At 43.6% G+C, this 19,356-nt stretch overlaps 2 protein-coding genes across 2 annotated transcripts in view; one reads left to right on the top strand and one right to left on the bottom strand.

The window, feature by feature from the left end:
- The window catches only part of PSMD1 (proteasome 26S subunit, non-ATPase 1), an 85,625-nt gene that overhangs the window by 29,336 nt on the left and 36,933 nt on the right, over positions 1–19,356 (bottom strand). The window contains exon 17 of the mRNA XM_081007402.1: positions 662–776. Coding sequence (XP_080863528.1) covers positions 662–776 — 115 coding nt within the window. The remainder of the gene's footprint in view (positions 1–661; positions 777–19,356) is intronic.
- On the top strand, positions 4,732–18,688 carry HTR2B (5-hydroxytryptamine receptor 2B). The gene is made up of 4 exons (XM_081007520.1): positions 4,732–5,896; positions 6,648–7,283; positions 13,557–13,757; positions 16,950–18,688. Exons 2-4 carry the CDS (start codon positions 6,986–6,988, stop codon positions 17,837–17,839), a joined length of 1,389 nt encoding a protein of 462 aa, XP_080863646.1. The 5' UTR covers positions 4,732–5,896; positions 6,648–6,985; the 3' UTR covers positions 17,840–18,688.

Genomic DNA, 19,356 nt, shown 5'->3' with positions numbered 1-19,356 from the left:
TCTGCAAACAGGAAGGGGTAGCTTACACAGAGACAGGAAACGCCAGTAATTGATCATGGTGGAAAGGCACAGAGAGATGAAGAGCTGGTCTGCAGGAGGCCTAACGGCAAAAGCAGCGGCCCATGAAGGCCCTCGGTTCAAGTCCATTTGAGATTATTGGCCTGGGAATAGGTGCCTAGACACTCAACTGGTGTCTGTCAGGATCCAGAGTTGTAGAAGTGACTGTAAGTGTTACCTTTGACAATAAAGAGTTCACTATCTGCTGTGTGCATTCCTTTGGCTGAGAAATGCCCCTGACAGGTACTTAGGAAAACCGCAGAGAGCATGCGCCTTTTAAGGAACCATTCCCTTTTATCTCCTAGGAAGGAAAAACTGGTCAGATGGTGTCTGTATCACCTAAAAACAAAGATAGGATGTATTTTTCTTCAAAAATGATACATTAAATTGACTTTAAATCGGATGATAGATCCACTTTTCTATTTTGAAGTCTTATGCCGCAATCCTAACACAAGGAATCACAGTTACATGCAGCACACTGTATGGTGCACTTATTGGGCAGCGTGGGCTTTCTGGAGTTCATTCCAACCATGAATTCTTCAGGTATAGGTAGCAGCCTCGATGGAAGAGGAAGGGCAGCAAGCCTGGGCTCTGTTGTCCTTACCTTGTTCCCGGTGCCAGCACAGCAGATTCCTAGGGCCATGGCTGCTCCGTAGCGGACGTGGGGGTTGTAACTTTCTGACAACAAGGAAACTACACTTGGACACTGTTCAGGAGTCCTGAAGGAGGAAGAAAAGAGAAAAGCAAAGAGAGCAATTACATTTCACTGAAGGGTAAAGAGCACCACACCTTTTTTAAAAAAATTAATCATTTTTTCAATACAAACAACAACCGCAAAAGGCACATACAACAAAAACCATAACACTAATAACAATTTGACATTTCAGATTTGAATACACTGATATACCTATGACTACACCTTTTAAACAATATTTCCCCCCCCCCTCTCTCCCCTACTTCCCACCACTATCCACCTAGTCGCTTAAATATTCCTTCCATATTTCTTCATATTTATCCATTCTTAATTTGCGTTGACATGCAATTTGTTCATATGTAGCTAATCTGTCCATATTATCAATCCATCACACCTTTACAGCTGCAAAGTACTGAGCAAAGTCTTGCAACCAAAGGGAAAGGAAGCAACACTTACTTCTGCTAAACATAGCTTGGATTCTGCTGCCGCCTGCAAGAGGCAACTCTGACTAGTAATGTAAATAAGAAGGTGATGGGAACGGAGGTTCAGGGTTAAGGCAAGCTGTACCAGGCAATTCTTTCTAAAGCTAGAATAGGCCTGAGGACGATAAACTGCCTCACACATAAAGCTATTTGTCACTTTGTTCTCAAACAACAGCTCAAAGCTGGCATCAAACGAGCTGCTCTGAAGATAGGGAGTGACAAGGCTTTGAATAAATGAACCTAAACATTCACAGTAAAGGTTTTTAGGGCCCTGACACAAACTACATTTGCCTTTCGATTACTTCAGCAATTATTCAACCAAGTTCAACACACATAAAGAGATCAGAATTTATTATTTATTATAAATATTTGTAGACCACTTGTCATTAGAAACGTATTTCCGTGGTTTACAGCAGTAAAAAGAATGTAATGTACAAAAACAAAATGCGCACAGTACGGCATACACAGCAGCCCAAAAACTGAAAATTGTAACAGCTGAAGTCATGAGCCATCAAACAACAAAGCAAATAAGGTTTTCAGCAAGTGCCTAAACTGCAGCAGAGTCCATGTACAGTACAGTATGTAACCTCAAGTTACATACGCTTCAGGTTAGAGACTCCACTAACCCAGAAATAGTACCTTGGGTTAAGAACTTTGTTTCAGGATGAGAACAGAAATTGTGCTCTGGCGGGGTGGCAGCAGGAGGCGGCCCCATTAGCTAAAGTGGTGCTTCAGGTTAAGAACAGTTTCAGGTTAAGTACGGACCTCTGGAACAAATTAAGTACTTAACCCGAGGTACCGCTGTATCTGGGAGTCAGCTGTTCCAGTGTATGAGCAGCAGCACCCTAGAATCAGTATCTACTTGCATTAAAATACACACACACACACATTTTTAAACAGTCAGGTCCTTTAATGAATGCGAGCATAGCTGTCAACTTTTCCCTTTTCTTGCGAGGAATCCTATTCGGAATAAGGGAATTTCCCTTTAAAAAAGGGAAACGTTTGACAGCTATGAATGGGAGTCTTCACGTAAAACCTCTTACAGGAGGGGGGAAATGGAATGTAAAGTTTGGCATTATGAAAACAAACAAAAGGTGAACAATGAAGGCTACAGCAAGGAAGAAACATTAAAATCAGGAACTCTGTAAGCCAGCTGCTTTGCCAAGTATAACATCCCCTCAACCACACTTTCCCAGTACCGTACACTAGCCATGAAATCAGCCATGCTAAGGTGTCAAAAGGGTTCTCAAAGGTCTTCTAGTTCAGACCTATGCGATGAAGAAGACTGGCTCTCCGACAGCATTCTTGAGAGGTGGTGACTTGACCTCTTTCTGAGGCAGCCTGATCCCTCCTGTCAATTTCATCTACACTGATTTCCTTGAAATTTGAACCCACTGGTCTGGGCCCTACCTTCCTTTTGGAGCAAATTATTGATCCATCATTTAAATCCAAACCTGAAGACAGCCATTGTATTATTTCATAGAATCATGGAATCACAGAGCTGGCAGGGATCTTGAGGGTCATCTAGTCTGACCCCCTGCGATGCAGGAATATGCAGCTGTCCCATATGGCAACTGAACCTGCAACCTTGGCGTTATCAGCACCAGGCTCTAGCCAACAGAAGCAGTCTCTTCTCCAAACCAAAGGCTTTCCATTCTTTCCTTACAAGGATTTGAGTCTCCAGGGACCTCACCATTTTTGTCACTCTTCTTTATCAACAAACGTGCCCATTCCTCTTAAACCATAATTGCTCAGAAGCGGGAAACAGCAATTCGAGTCCTGCCCTTTATAAACGAACGTCCTTCCCCACCCTCTGAGCTAACCTGCTTCATCATGAAACCGTTTGCGCATGACGTTTGTCGTTTTCCGGAGAATTATACTTTAATTCAAAGGAACACTTATTCTTGGAAAGTTGAGTGAGCATCCCCGTTCCAGAATGGAGTGATATTTCAAACATGTCCCGTGGGACTTCTCAAATCAAATCCTGTCACTTGCTACTCAGTCCCCCAGAACCCAGAGTCTTACAGCATTCAGCTAAGGCAGCCTTTCTCAACCTGTGGGTCCCCAGATGTTGTTGGACTACAACTCCCATCACCCCTAGCTAGAAAGGCCATAGCTCAGGGATGATGGGAGTTGTAGTCCAACAACATCTGGGGACCCACAGGTTGAGAACCGCCGAGCTAAGGCATTTATTATGGCATAAGCTTCTATGGACTCATTTGCCTTCTGAAAATATTGAAGGCACAAAGCTTTTCCTCTGTGAAAGAGTTAACACTTCGACAGGGGGCAGCAACAGCACATCCACACGCATCACAGTGGCAAAGAGCGGACCCCAACATGTAAGAGGCAACCGCAGACTTTCAAGCACGGTGCAAACATTTAATTTTCACTCCAGCCAGAAATCTAGCCCCCTGCACACGCTAAAAATAGCTATTCTTCAGACGCACAGGACCGATAATGGAAATTTCCAAAACAAATGTACTTATTGAGAGCCACCTGCAGAATACCAAACTCCTCACAGGAGGAAGGATGAATTTCCTGTTGCCACAATTAGAAATGGAGTGATGCGAACCTATTTTGCAGTAGCCTCACGGCGTCTTAATGGCAGCTGTCTCAACAGTGGCACAACCTGGATCTTTACAAGGATGTCAGATAAAAAGGACAGCTTTAGCCCATAACACCCCAAATGTACAAAAGCAGTGTTATCTGTCAAGGACGGCATTATCGTTAAGTGTATCTGCTTCCAAGGCAGCTATTCTACATTCAATGTAAGAGACCATCCGTTCCTCGGGGACCCTTTCTACCTTCCTTTTTGTTGTATGCTGATGAACTCCTGTGCACCTGACAATTCCTGGCTTTCAGAGAAATAACCGGCAGCAGGTGATGGGGAAGACTCTTGCTCTGGACGGGACCCTGGAGAGTCCCTGTCAGTCTGAGGAGTCGTATCTGAGCTAGATGGGCAGATGGCATGGCTGGGAACGAGGTTCCTTTAAATGCTCCTGATGAGCAACCTGTCTGTGCCCCAGGTGTAACTCAGACAAAAGTGGTTTTCCTAAACAAGAAATCGCCACACGCTACCATTTTCTAGGCCAAGCAACAGGCCCTATGCAAAACACCCCCAAACTAGTTACCTTCTTAAGTTTTGTACTATAACCCCCGCCAGCCCTAGCCATCTGGAGGGCACCAGGCTGCAAGAAGGCTGTTCTCTGTGATTTAGAAATGTCAGTTTGCTGGTTGTTGTTCAGGGTGCACTAGATTGAAGTAATGGGCAGCTCTTCAGAGACAAAATGGCACCCCAAGAATGTAATCCCATTTGGAAGGCAGCTAAGTCAGTAACCAACCACCACATTTTGTTGCAGTGAGTTCCTTAAATTAAGCATTATGTGAAGGATCCTACTATTAATCCATTACAATGTACTAGGTCCCCCCCCCCATGTATTTCCATATACACCGTGCCAAATACGCACCACTTGTAGAGTAGCTACCCCAAACCAAAGTTTTTGTGACTCACAAAATCACAGCAAGAATTTCGGAATCTACTTGGTACTCCGTTCTCTAGAACAAAAAATGCCGCAACAACTGCACATGCTCACCAAACTAAATCCTAGTTGGTTGAGCCAGACTGCTTGACATATTAGCCACAACTTTATCTTTAATACACAACATCTGTTGGGAAACAAAGTTTTACACCGTCAAAAACACTGATTAGTTCACCTACTTCCAGGTAATGCACGTAAGATTCATTTGCAAGCAATAATACACAGGAAAGCCATAAACTCACCCAAGATTTTAGGCACCTCCCGGCCTCAGTTCCCTATTTGTAAAATTGAAGCCCAACTGACAGGGCTGCTGGGAAGATTATTAAAGCACAGCCTGTGATCGACTTGTGCACTTGAAGCACTATGCAGATTACAGATAAATTGTCGTACAGTGTCATTTCCCCTGTATTTATGGAAGACTTAAAAATCTCCTGCTACCAGGGAGCACCTTTTGACTGCTGTGAGAAAGGGAACAGTGTATTTTTACATGCTCAAGTGAAAAGGGCCAACGTTGATTGGATCAACCCATTCAGAGTTGGGGATGAGAGTTGTGCGCTTCAGGTTTGGAAAGCTGGATGGTGGGGGTGGGAGGAAATAACCTTGCATGGCTCTTCTCCAGATGCAAAAGAAAAGAGGGAGGGGAAGAGAATATCTGCTCATTTGTTGCTTTGCGTTTTAAGCACTTGGAGCTGGTGCACTGGAATGAGTCAATCAACAGATGATACCAGCAGAGCATACACGTTCAGAGAAAGCTGCACAGAAGGCGAGAGGCAGAGAGGAAGGGCTGGTCAGCGCTCAAGGGACATATTAAGTATGTAAAAATTACCAAAAGAAAACGGCAGCATGACAGAGGAGGGAGGGAGCCATCGACTCGAGCCATTCTCCTCCTCCTCTGGGCTTGACAAGAGAAAGAAATCAGCGGCGTAATCGCAAAGTGAACCCGACTGCGGTGGGAAATTCAATCGCAAGTGTGCGTGGCTGGCTTGGAAGAAAGCAATGCAATTAGAGGGAGACGTTCTAAGCATCCAGTGTGCGGCAAATAAGGAACACACGTCCTCCGAGGAAACGGATCCAGCTCAAGTACTAGGGAAATTCCGCTAAAATCCAGGGAGTGGATAAATAAGGTAAGGCACCAGTCGTTTTAAAACTGTTAAAAGGCAAGAATGGTGATGTGCCCTTTGTATATCGAGAAACGCCATAGGAAAAAACTGAATGCAAATACAGAAATCCAAGAGGGCCACTTTCGTGTGCTTGTTTATTAGAGAGAAGGAATTGGTAAAGGTTCCTCTCAAAAGGGATTTAGAAGTCAAGTCTGTCTGGTCAAATAGTTCACGAACTGTAACTCCGGTAAGATTATTATTTGCTGTCTTCCCATTGAACAAGTAATCCCCCCCTATAGTTCTAGCCTGCAATCACCTGCAATAAGTACCATTAACTCAATGCGAGTTTCTTCTGAGTAAAAATGAACAGGATTGCACTATTAGCTTAAAAATAAATAAATCCTAAATTGATTTTATCTGCCCTTCCACCTGATGAACAAGCGGGCAGGCACATAGTAAAGAAGCCTGCATCAGTTTACAAGCTGTAGTTCTCTAGGGAAATGGAATTTACAGAGAGAAAGAACTGGGAATTATTCTCATAGCTCAACTACTGAGAAGGGGAGCAAAGCTGTACCCAACCAGTATAAATAGTTATCTACGGAGCTGTTTTCCCCCCAATTTCGAGTTTTTTGCAACATCGCAACCTTTAAAACTCAAAACTCGGATGGTATAAATTTTCAGCATATGCCACCTTGCTACACCTCTAAGTTTGGTGTAACAATTCTAGCCCATCAACAAAAATAAAAACATGACATGTGTATGTTCTATTATGTAGGGCGAGCTCTTCAGCACAGGAGGAGAGGCACTGTGAGAGGACACAAGGATCTAATTCATTACCCAACTCTTCAACATTCATTTTTGAAGCTTTTCGCTTTAGGGAACAGTCTGACCATTGGGACCTATAATAAAGAGATGGATCCAAGCCAGCGTACTCATTTTTAAATACTCTTTGCGTGCATCCAAGGAAGGACCACGATATAAAATTGCACAAGAGAGAGAAGACCCTCATGTGGTAGCAGATGAATAGTTTACGATGCTGGTCTTTCATCAGGACCGCACTGAGCCGGAGAGGAAGACCAAGCTCCTAGAATTTACAGTATGTCCCAGTAACACATGCTCTCCGAACAATTCCTACCGGGTGCTGAAATGGCCTTGCCTGTGAACATGTCTGGATCCGGCAATGGATCTGCACAGCCAATCACAGCGGAGGGGACCATGTTGCGCTGGGCAGCTCTGCTCATTCTGATGGTCATCATCCCCACCATTGGGGGGAATATTCTCGTCATACTGGCCGTATCATTGGAGAAAAAGTTGCAATATGCCACCAACTACTTCCTCATGTCTCTGGCAGTGGCCGATTTGCTGGTTGGTTTGTTTGTGATGCCCATAGCCCTTCTTACCATCATGTTTGGTAAGTACTGGCCTCTGATCCTCTGAAGTTATGTTCTCTCTCTATATATATATATGTATGTATGTATGCATTTTAAAGCACTGACCAAATTAAGAGCTTTCTGGTGCCTTAAGCCCCTTTGCAAAATGCGGCAAACTACTCTACCTCTTTCATTCTTCCAGACCAATGCTCAGGGAAAATCAGAACTACTGAACACCACTCTGAAATAGCTCTTCTGCCAAGGGGGGAGCTATGTTATAACACACAGAAGTGATAGTTTCATAGTTTAAATGAAAATATACACAGTTCCTATAAAATCAGAAGAAGTTTTTTTAAAAAATTATATCAACTAGAAACATTCACCATGATCGCCACCAATGGGCATCGTTCCATCCATTTCAAGAAAGCCCTTTTCCTGTGTCTGTAGACACAGTGATTCATAACACAGACCATATGTGTGATATAAGATACTGACATCATTTAATCTCCAGCTTCAAGGAAATAAAAGTTCACTTGAGTGCAATCGGTTTGCCTTTTTTGCTTTCTATAACTATTTAAGACAGACTCTAAGACAGTATTCTAGTGATTTATGTGAAATTCATTTAAACAGTTCAATGGGGAATTTTCAGTAACGTCTTCCTTACCCTCAGATTCTGCTAGATTTTCAAAAATATTTTTTTCTGCATCTCCTAAAAACAAAACAAAACATGGATCTACAAATGAAAGTCAGGGAAATGTTCAGTGGCATGGTTCAAAGCCGGCTGAGATGAGGTTGTGAAACCATGATCATACTTTGATGGCAGTTTGTCTGAATTCTCTGATATGTCACAACCAAGGGGTGAAGTGGGAGGCCTTCACCTCCTTGCCACGAGGTGGGATGTGGTCTGATTTCAACTCCTGGTCTTGGTGAATCAGCTCCCATGCAAGGTGTCTTCTTGTACATACTCTTGTGGTAGATAGGACTACTCTGTCACCAGCACAGCAATTAAATCTCCTTAGTTCCAGTCCTCGTTTCACAGCGCATGTGATCACAAACAGAATTTGAAATTCTATTAGCAGCTTGGAATAATTGACAAGAGTCCATTTAACGCAGGGAACTGGTCAGAATGATCTAATGTACAATTACAAGCGTGCATTGGTATGGTACCCCACTCGTCCAGTGGAAATGCCCCTACATTCAATAGTCCTAACTGTACCCATGTACTACTGATTCGTAGCAAGAGTCAACAGGAAGACTAGAATGCAATGCTACATCAGTAAACAGTGCCAGGGGACAGGATACAGAAAGCTCAAATTGCGGAAAGCATGTATTGTCTCATTAGTTCAATTTTCTCTCCACATATGCACAAAAAGGCCCTATGACAATTTGGCCTCTATGAATTATTATCCAGCAAAGAAAAGCGATAAAATCTACTGAGTGGATACAAAACCTACAAAACTATGGTTCAAAGGAAATGAACCAAGTGACATATTATGGCCGCAGTTTTCAAGCTGGAAATAAAAAATAAAGACAAAAACAGTCCTTATGCTTTGAAGGAAAAGCACAAATGTCCCTCCAGGTACAAGGAAGATAAAACCAAGATGGGTTAGTTGATTCTTGCCCCATGTCCTTGTCTGGGGAGATCAACTGAATTTAATTACGTAGTGTTCAAATAACACTTTATAGTGTTCAGTGCCCTTCACATTTGACACCTTGTCATGATCCTTACAAATGACAAAGGCAGCCCAGTATTATTATCCCTTATCAATGGGGTGGGAAGGGGAGGTTCTGGGTGAAGCTGGTTAATGACTTCATGGCAGAAGGCAAGAATTAAATCGGGAACTTTTCTGTAACAGTCTCTTAAACTACTATACTACCCAAGGGAGTAATTGTGAATGCAAATCATGAGGAGTAACCTTTGAAGAAGCAACGCAAATAAATCCTACATTAAATAGGAAGCTACTGCCATATTTTCTACTGCTACCCAGCATACTTAAATTACACTGGCTAAGATCATAGCAAATACATCACTCAAACTAAATATGCACAGAGGCAGGACTAACTCAGACAAGCAAGTCTTGGCCCTGGAGTCATTATAAATCAAGGTTTCCCGGACTTGGGTCTCCGGCTGTTTTTGGACTACAATTCCCATCATCCCTAGCTATCAGGACCAGTGGTCAGGGATGCTGGGAACTTCCAGCTCCATCGCCTTCAAGACTGCTTTCTTCTAATCCAGATACAAGAGTGATAACATTTTGTTTTGAGAAAATGTGAGCATTCTGAGAGGTTCACTATGATCAGGTCTCTTGAGCTACAGAGATCTTCATAGCTTGCGGGATTTGCCATACTGCTGTGAATCTGATCAACATTAAGTGTAAGCACTAAGAGTTAGAAGAAGTAAAAGAGCAAGTGATTAGCGACCAGCAAAAAACTGCAAAAGGATTACAAACTCTCTCCTCTGAAGTTTACTCAGGGCCAAACGACACAAGATGCCATTCATACATTTAGCAATCGTGCGAGTGGCTAACTTGGCCTTAAGCTTCCTAACAATTTTGCTTTTCTGCTCTTGTCTTCTTTTATTATTGAAATTTAATCTTCCATTAATCCTGAGTGAAAACTACTAAAACCGAAGTTTAAAAAATGCAAGGAATCTTAATTTAGAAGCCAACAAAAAGGCAGCTCATGTTGCAGGGTGCTTAAAAGGGAGGGAAGCTAGGAATCGTAATTAAATAGGTGTGGCGACATTATTTGCAGGCACTCTGAAAACACAGCTGACCCTAAGCTGAATTCACATCCATAAGATGTCTACCTAGCCGCAAAAGTTGTGTATTTCTGCTTCCTCAGCAACTGCTAGAAGAGAAAATTCACACCAGAAGCAAAAAAAAAGGCCCTGGGCTGGGTGGACTGAAGCAAGAACACAGCTGAGTCTCCTAGAAGGCTAGTAATCCCTTAAAAATCCATTAGCCAGATAACTGTTTAAATAGTGTCAGCTGTGCCCAAGTCGGCCAATAGGCCCACCCCTCCCTGCTTTTAAGACTTCTGTGCTTCCACAACTGTACAGAATCTCACCACATGACACAAACACAATTCCTTTCATTTCTGACAGTTGATACGGAAGATCTAAGAGAGGAAATGTGTGTGCCTCTCGACTCTATTCACTCTTCTAGGCCAGTGGGCTTTAAAGTGCATTCAAGGAAACTTTGGGATTCTTTATAAACTTATCAAGAGTTCCTAAATGAGACTAGTAAATGGTAGGCAGGCGTCTTTGAAAGAGAGTCTACCATCATTTCAATGAAGAGTGACGGTCCTTCTATCTGATTGGAAAATTTAGCTGACGCAATTTGTAACAAACATGATCAACAAAGAGTAGGAGGATTTGCATCTATAGCACCAAGGAGTTTGGCTTGCCTGGGCCAGAGAATAAGACATTCCCCTACTTAGCAGATGTCACTGGGGCAGTATAATCACTTAGCATTGATATAGTGCTTTAAAATGTTCAAAACCCATCATGTAAATTGTTGCAACCATCCTGTAAGGTAGATCAGTGTTAGCATATCACAAGGCGAGGTGCTAAAAGTAAAAGAATGCAGTTTGTCAAAGACTGCCTACTGAATTCATGGCCAAGGTGAAATTTGCACCAGGGACTTCCCAGTTCACAGCTCAGAGGCTACACCGCTACCACTGCCTCCTGTAACTCCTCCTCTTCATTATTCTCATTTTACAGAGAGGAAAGAGTTAATATTACACATGGCCAAGAAGATCACTCAACAGCCATGATGTGATCTGGGCTGAAGGCAGTCCAATGCCTTATTCACTGGGCCACCAAACACGGAAACACCCACACTCAAATTGCAGCCAGCACTCTCAATATCAAGCATTTAAAGTCACTTTTCTTAAACACACAACACGCACACCACCTCTCTCAAAACTGAGCACAAAAGGAAGGAAAAGCAGAAGTTCAGCGGGAGAAAAATCCACATTCTCTGATGTAAGACAGCGAGAGAGGCTATTTTGCTACAGCGCAAAAAATCTCTCCCTGCAGGAATGAGCAGAAAGGAGGTAACGTCTAAGCAGCACTGCACAAAGGAGAGAAAACATTGAAATCATTCATTGGAAATCTAGCGAGCCAGGAGCCATCATCCTCTTCACATGTAAAGCGAACACCTGCACACAAAAAGGCCATACATTACTTGGTCTCAACAACATTAGTTCAAGGCGCAGGAAAACGCTTGCCTTGCTAGATAGAATCTCAGGATTTCAAGCACACCAATTTAATTGGTTACTTGAAGCTTTTATTTCTTCTGGCATGACTGTGCTCTGGGAACGAGAGATTCTTTTTAAAAAGCTAATAGAAACTCAAAGGAAATCTTTAAAAAGGTTTGCTCAACATTTCACGGTCTATTCAACAAGGCATCCGCTTTCTACTTCATTTTAAATGTTATCAATTCTCTTTTTAAATAAAACAAAACAAAAAAGCGCTCCAGGGTTTTTCCCTCTGCTATTACTATTAATACCCCACAAACCACAGAGCGGACTTCTTTAAAAATAAGCCCTTGCTTTCGCGACTGCGGAGGGCTGGCTGCTGCAGGAAGAACCTTCTGCCACGTGGTTTGGGCTCCACAGCATCCCACCATATTCCAATAAAGAAACAGCCATTTAACACAGGTGCAGAGCCACTCACACAACGCTCCCCACAATGTCGGGACTGTATGGTTTCTGTGTAGGAATTGGATGGCTTGTGCAGGGAAACAATAGACACACCTGAAGCCTCCCTCAAGGTAAACCAACTACCTGGGGAAAGGAGGAGGTGGGACAGTAGTTGTTGCTCATGGATCCAAAATGAAAAGGCAGCCGGGAAGGTGGGGAGAATTGCATTCAGATCTGGTTTTGCTGTATTCTGCTTAACAAAGCCGTAGGCAGCTTAACTAAGTTTGACCCAGTCAGTAGTAGTTGATTCATTATCCTTGTCAACCTTAGTATCTGAAGGAGCGTCTCCACCCCCATCGTTCTACCTGGACACTGAGGTCCAGCTCCGAGGGCCTTCTGGCGGTTCCCTCGCTGCGAGAAGCCAAATTACAGGGAACCAGGCAGAGGGCTTTCTCGGTGGTGGCACCTTCCCTGTGGAACGCCCTCCCACCAGATGTCAAAGAGAACAACAACTACCAAACTTTTGGAAGACATCTGAAGGCAGCCCTGTTTAGGAAAGCTTTTAATGTTTGATGTATTGCTGTATTTTAATATTTGATTGGAAGCCGCCCAGAGTGGCTGGGGTATAAATAATAAATTATTATTATTATATTCTTATTATTAGTAAAGCTGAGAATCCTGACAACTTGTGTTGGCCCCACAGATTAAGAAAAGAGGGCACACACAATCAGCAAGGTCCAAAAACTCAAGATTATGCCCAGAGTAAAAAAAAAACAACAACTTTATTTTTACCTTTGAACAGTTATGCCCCCCAAAATGTATCCGTTTTTATTGCAATTGATCCAAGAGATGTCATTACGCAATCCCCAAAAAGGCCACAGCTAATTCACAGCAAGGGCCTCTACAAAGAAATCTGGCTTAGAAACCAAACCTTGCACCGTTAAGTAAGGAACAGGAGCTGGCTACTAAAGGAACAGTGATGCTGATGGATTTGAATATGACAAAATGAAAGGGGGACAATTTATTATTAGCAGGTGCACAGGGCTGAAGAAGCCCTATTTAGAAACCAGGATTCCGAATAATGAAAAGGAAAACCGTGTGTTGCAACAAGATGCAGTATTTTCACCTGATCCCCACCACCACAGCGAAGAAAAAGTCACCTAATTGCAAAGCAGCCTATGTTCCAGAATTATTGTGCCCCAAAACCAGAACACTACACCTCTAACACTTAACAGATCACCAGTTGCTGCTGCCCTTTTTTGCTTAATAAGCCCACAATCCACTGATTTTTAGGCCACTACCTCAAAGGCATTGAAGATAGGGCAATTGCCCTGTTCAAGAAGCCTTGATTAATCAATAGGTTAAATGTGCTTACATCTGCGATTGAGAAAGGCTTCTATAGAATAGCTCCTGCCCCACATCTACCGATGCAAACACTCATCTTAAAAGCAGCTCCTCCAGTGCAGGAGAGGTGGAAGAAGACCTCTTCCGAGGTGTCACCTGCAGTTTTTAAAACTGCTTGTACTAAAAATAACTTTTTTAAAACTCCTGCCTCATTAACTGGAGGGGGTTATAGTGTCGCGAATTCATTTACTGAATGTTGCACCCTCTTCCACAGGGTGCACACCCCCAAAGAAGAATCCTAACCCTTTCCTACTCTTTTTCAGAGATTGCATGGCCTCTTCCGCGGGAGCTGTGCCCTGTCTGGCTGTTTCTGGACGTCCTCTTTTCCACAGCCTCCATCATGCATCTGTGCGCCATCTCACTGGACCGCTACATTGCCATAAAAAAGCCAATCCAAGCGAGTCAGTACAACTCACGGGCCACAACACTCATCAAAATCACAGTGGTCTGGCTGATCTCAATAGGTATGTGGCAAGCATCAAAGGGAGAGTGTGCTTTTCATTTGCTAACAGCTGGTGTGAATGAATAGGTGCCAGAGAAGTGGCACTGCGTGAATGGTGAGCAGCCTCTGATGAGGACATCAGCTAGCCTTGGTTCTCTTCCTCGAATGAAATCTCTAAAACTGAAGTGCAGCTGGGATCGAAAGCAAAACAGGCAAAATCAGAGTTGGAAGAGAACCTGAGGATCATCTAGTCCAACCCCTGCAATGCAGGAACATGCAGCAATCCCTTATGGGGATCGAACCTGCAACCATGGCATTATCAGCACCACGCTCTAACCGAAGGTGGCCATTCCCAGTGCCTGGCCAGAAATTTCATACTATCTACCTTTTAGATTTGTCAGCAGCCTTTGACATGGTCGATCATGATCTTCTGGACCACCGCCTCGCAGACGTGGGGATACAGGGCATAGCCCATAACTGGCTGTGCTCTTTTATCTCTGGTCGGGGACAGAGGGTGGCACTAGGGAGGGAAATGTCGTTGCGCCATTCCTTGGTGTGTGGAGTGCCGCAGGTCGCAATTCTCTCCCCGATGCTTTTTAACATCTTTATGCACCCCCTTGCCCAGATTATCCGGAGCTTTGGGCTGGGTTGTCACCAATATGCTGATGACACTCAGCTCTATCTGCTGATGGATGGCCACACCGACTCGGCCCCGAACACACTGACCAGATGCTTGGAAGCTGTGGCTGGATGGTTTCGTGGGAGCCGATTGAAACTAAATCCTTCAAAGACAGAGGTCCTATGGCTGGGTCGGGATGGCATGGGGATGAGGGACCAACTCCCTTCTCTTGCGGGGGCTTCCAGGTCATGTGGCCAGCAGGACTAAGCCGCTTCTGGAAAACCAGAGCAGCACACGGAAACGCTGTTTACCTTCCCACCAGAGCGGTACCTATTTGTCTACTTGCACTCTGACATGCTTTCGAACTGCTAGGTTGGCAGGAGCAGGGACCGAGCAACTGGAGCTTACCCCATTGCGGGGGTTCGAACCGCCGACCTTCTGATTGGCAAGTCCTAGGCTCTGTGGTTTAACCCACAGTGCCACCTGCGTCCCACAAAAGTTGGATTGCTACAACAGAAATCACAATGCCCCAGGCTCAGAGAAGCTTGAATTCAGTCACTACCACTAGCCCCAGTGAGGAGCAGTTCCTTGTGGGTGGGAAACTGACACCACCTACAATTCTTTTGGATCTAAAAGAGAAGTGAACTAGCTGGGTCAAATGCCCACCGACAAACACACTAAACAAAAAAAGATAAGGACAGAGGAACAGGAGGGTGGGGTGCAATTGGGAACTTAACTGTTCAGAGGTAAAGGAAGAGAGGAAACTATGACTGTGTTGTCAAAAGTACGCAAAGCAGAAAATAATAAATGAGGTGCAAATGAATAGTTTATATTATGCTTCTCCGTGTATTCTGAACTCTCTGAAGGCACACTGCCCGTTGTTAATGTCTCGGTGGTTTGTACACAAAATGTCAACGCCAGATGTAAGACAAATGAGGAGCGGGAGGGGGGGGGCAAGTGAATCAATGACTCCAAACTACTGGCGAGCAATAGCCCCAAAGCACAGGAAGCAGACATCATAGATTAACTGTAAAACAAGTGATGCAAAATATGCCCAAAAGAGTGTCAAGAATAAGAATGATTTTAAAATCAGTTATGTTGCAAACAATTGAGAGGTGAAAAAAGACACCACCCACTTAATCAATGACTACACCCGTGGTGTTTTTTTAAAAAGCACCACTTCCTACATTAGTAAATTTAAGAGCTTCCCGCAATCAAGGGAAACAATAGGCAACTTTTGAAGTCAAAAAAAGGAAACGGCTAATGAGGCAAAACTATTTGAACATGACCTTTTAGTGCCAGGTTTTAGCAGCATCAATCATACGCAGCACTTATCCCATGTCTTATTACTCATTAAATGTACTCAGGCTCTGAACTGCATCTTCTCAATAATTTCAGGGGAGCTTAAAAACTGATTAGCAGATGTCTAGCTATGGACTCTCCAAGTTCAGAGGCAATAGGCTTCGTTGGGCTCCTTCAAGGCATCTAGATGCTCACTGCAGCAACCAAGATGTTGGACTGGATGGGCCCCACTGTCTATTGCTTTGGTTTGTTCTTGTTTTTATTATGTATTTTGTGTTTTCATCTTGCGTTTTTATGCTGTGAACCACCCTGAGATCCTCACCTGAAGGGTGGCGTATAAATTAAATAAGGAAACAATCCAGCAGGACTCTTTTCATTGCAATGCCTCTGCACTGCTATTAAACAAGAGAACAAAAGGAACTTAAGGATGCTTGTCATTTCTATAGCACATAAGACATGAAGCGATAGCCTAAGGTACAGCAAATCCCTAAACTTTATAAAGCCGTGGCGGCAGCACTAAAAAGTGAAAGCTTCATCGCTGACCCGATTACTTGAGTGCTGCAGGGCCGAAGGCACCAAGTTTTGCTTGGTAGCTAATTCAGCTCTTAAGAAACCACAAATATGTTCAACAGCAGCAGTTGTTAGGAGGCAGGAAGATTCGCTAGGCCAGAGAACTCAAAGCATCCTGTGCTTGCAATTTCAGGTCAGAGAAGGAGAACGGAAAAATTAAAACCAATTGCCAGCATTTCCCATCTTTCCCGCCATCTTGAGACAATTGCTCTCAGCTGCATGTAGCTCCTGTCCTCCCTCCTGTGGAAAGAAGGCTTGTGGGAAGTGGGTCACCACTCCAAACGCAACACGCGCTTTATGTCAAACACAAGTGATCCAAGAAAAATTGTTCTATTTGTTGCCCAAGAAAGGAGATGGGGCACAAAACAGGCAGTGTTGCTCCAAACATGGGCTAGAAGGAGTCAAGAGGCAGAATTAATCTCATGGGAGTCACCTCCCTCCACCTGATGCTCTCCTATTTTGAGGTACTATCTAGCTACTTGATCTGTTGTGCTTTGGAGACATCTCCAGTTCAACTGCTTTGAGGGCTTCTGTTCAATCAAGAGGCATATAAATGTTATTAAATAAAGAGGTTCTCTCTAACGGTGGGCTTGCAAAGCTCCTGTAATTTCATTTGCTCCAATGTTCGGAAGCCAGTCTCAGAACATGCTCCTTATTATGCACTGTGGTGCTTTCGGTTCCACTTCCAGGTTGAAGCTTACTAGATTTCTGCTTCCCCTACAGGCATTGCGATCCCGATCCCGATCCGCGGCATAGAAGAAGGTGTTGAAAACTTCCCAAACTTCACCTGCGTGCTGACACCAGAACGTTTTGGAGACTTCATGCTCTACGGTTCGGTGGCTGCCTTCTTTGTCCCGCTGGCCATCATGGTGGTCACTTACTTCCTGACCATCAGAGTTTTGCGCAAGAAAGCCTACTTGATCAACAAACTACCCCAGCGCTTTACCTGGAGCACGGTGTCCACGGTTTTCCAGCGGGATATGACGCCCGGATCATCACCGGAAAAAGTGGCCATGTTGGACAACTCCAAGAAGGACAGGCCTTTGCCTAACGGGAATGAAGAACTGCTAATGCGCAGGATGTCTACAGTCGGGAAGAAGTCGGAACAGACTATTACCAATGAACAGCGGGCTTCCAAGGTCTTGGGTATTGTATTCTTCCTCTTTTTGTTGATGTGGTGCCCGTTCTTCATAACCAACATCACTTCCGTTCTGTGCACGTCCTGCCGCAAGGAGTTTATCCAAACACTTATGGAGATATTTGTCTGGATAGGGTATGTTTCGTCAGGCGTGAACCCACTGGTCTATACCCTCTTCAACAGGACATTCAGGGAGGCATTTGGCAGATATATCACTTGCAATTACCAGACCTCAACGCCTGGATCCGCCATTCGGAAGTGCTCCAGCAGGCTCTCGTTCAGAAATTCTGTGGCAGAGAACTCAAAACTTTTCATGATGCACCACGGAATGCGGAATGGGATTAATCCAGTCATGTACCAAAGCCATCGGCTTCGCACCTCGCCCATCCAGTCTCCGTCGGCCATACTGCTGGATACACTGCTACTCACAGAGAATGAAGTTGGTAAAACAGAAGAACAAGTCAGCTATGTATAGCTGAAGAGAAAAGGCCATGCCATACCCTAAACTCACTGATAAATGCCCAGTATGTATATGTGGTTCCCATCTGTTATTTATACAAGTCCAAATTATAGTTTTATCAACTGCTCTCCTCTAAGAGTAGAGGCTTCTCTCACTCAAAGGGCCACCTTCATTTATTCTTATTTATCAGCAATTTATCCTGCTACCAAAAAAAAAAAAAAAAAAGTATCTGAGCACAGTGGTTTACAAAACAGAGGTGTTCAAATAAATACAACTATGGCAACTATCATGTCTCAGACATTGGATTACCCATCCCGTCTCTTCAAAAGGCACATTACTGCTAGGATGTCTCTATATAAGGATTATATAGGACCATCCTATAGAGCGACATTTTACATTAAGAGGAAAAGGCCTGCACTTTCAAACTCAAGTTATGTACTTCCATGAAAGGGTGATTAAGCTTGGAAAGGAAGGGCACATCTCAAGACCATTTAGGAATCCTCCCCACCCAACTGAATACAGCTGTTTACATGGGGGCTAGTTAGAAAGGAGATGATCATAACCTTCTCTGCTATTATTGTCCCACTCCCCCACAAAAAGAATTCTATCCAATAAAGCTCAATGGTGCAATCTGAATAACATCAATGCATGGAACTGCCTTCCAGTTGAGGTCAGAGAGGTGCCCTCCCTACTGAAAACTTCTTTTTTAATCCCATCGGCATTTCCATTGGAATTTAATTTTATAGTTTTAACCATTTTTTTGTATTGTATCTTTGCAAACTGCTTAGAGACTATTGTAGTTAACAGGTATATAAATTGTTTAAATAATAATAATTATTAATATTAATAAATTAAGAAACCGCACATATTTGTTTAATTTTCATAATTCATTCTGCCTCCTTGTTCCCAATGACTCATTTCCAGCTAATAGCACTAAGAAATTTCACGCTGATCCCACAACTTCCACAATCAGTTATCGCGTGACAGTAACACCTTGATCAGTCTAAAGAAAAGGCCCATCTAGATTGTTCTGTTTCAAACAGCACCCAGTCGAAAAAGTCACATCCAAGGGCCTTACATAAAGAGTCCAGTAGAAAAGGGTTCTGCTTTGCACTGCAGGGATTGGACTAGATGACCTTTGGGTCCCTCCCAGCTCTATGATTCTATGAAATAATAGCGACCAACGGAGGCCAATAGTGAAATTCAAGGGCTGGGATTGAAAGAGTTGCTCAGACTCACACAAGAGGTTAATACTTCTTTGACACCTATAGCACAACCTGCTTTTGAAACTTTCCTCAATTTCAAAAGCAGTTTGTCGTGCAGTCCCTCTTTTGGAGGCGGGAAAGCTAAATGAGGAAAAACAAATCTAAATTCTCTCTCTCACACATCCACCCACCCACTTTGGCTCACTGAATTGAGCTTTTGTGGTTCTTCGAATCCTGCCTGTTGACTTATTGCAACAGCAGCAAAAAGAGCCAAAAAGCATTGTGACTCAGTCACTAGTTGTGGAAAATGATTATAATATTTGCACA

Source organism: Podarcis pityusensis, assembly GCF_964106645.2.
Source record: "Podarcis pityusensis genome assembly, chromosome: 5".
In the NCBI taxonomy this organism is placed as follows: domain Eukaryota; kingdom Metazoa; phylum Chordata; class Lepidosauria; order Squamata; family Lacertidae; genus Podarcis; species Podarcis pityusensis.
This window is presented reverse-complemented; position numbering and strand designations above follow the sequence as displayed.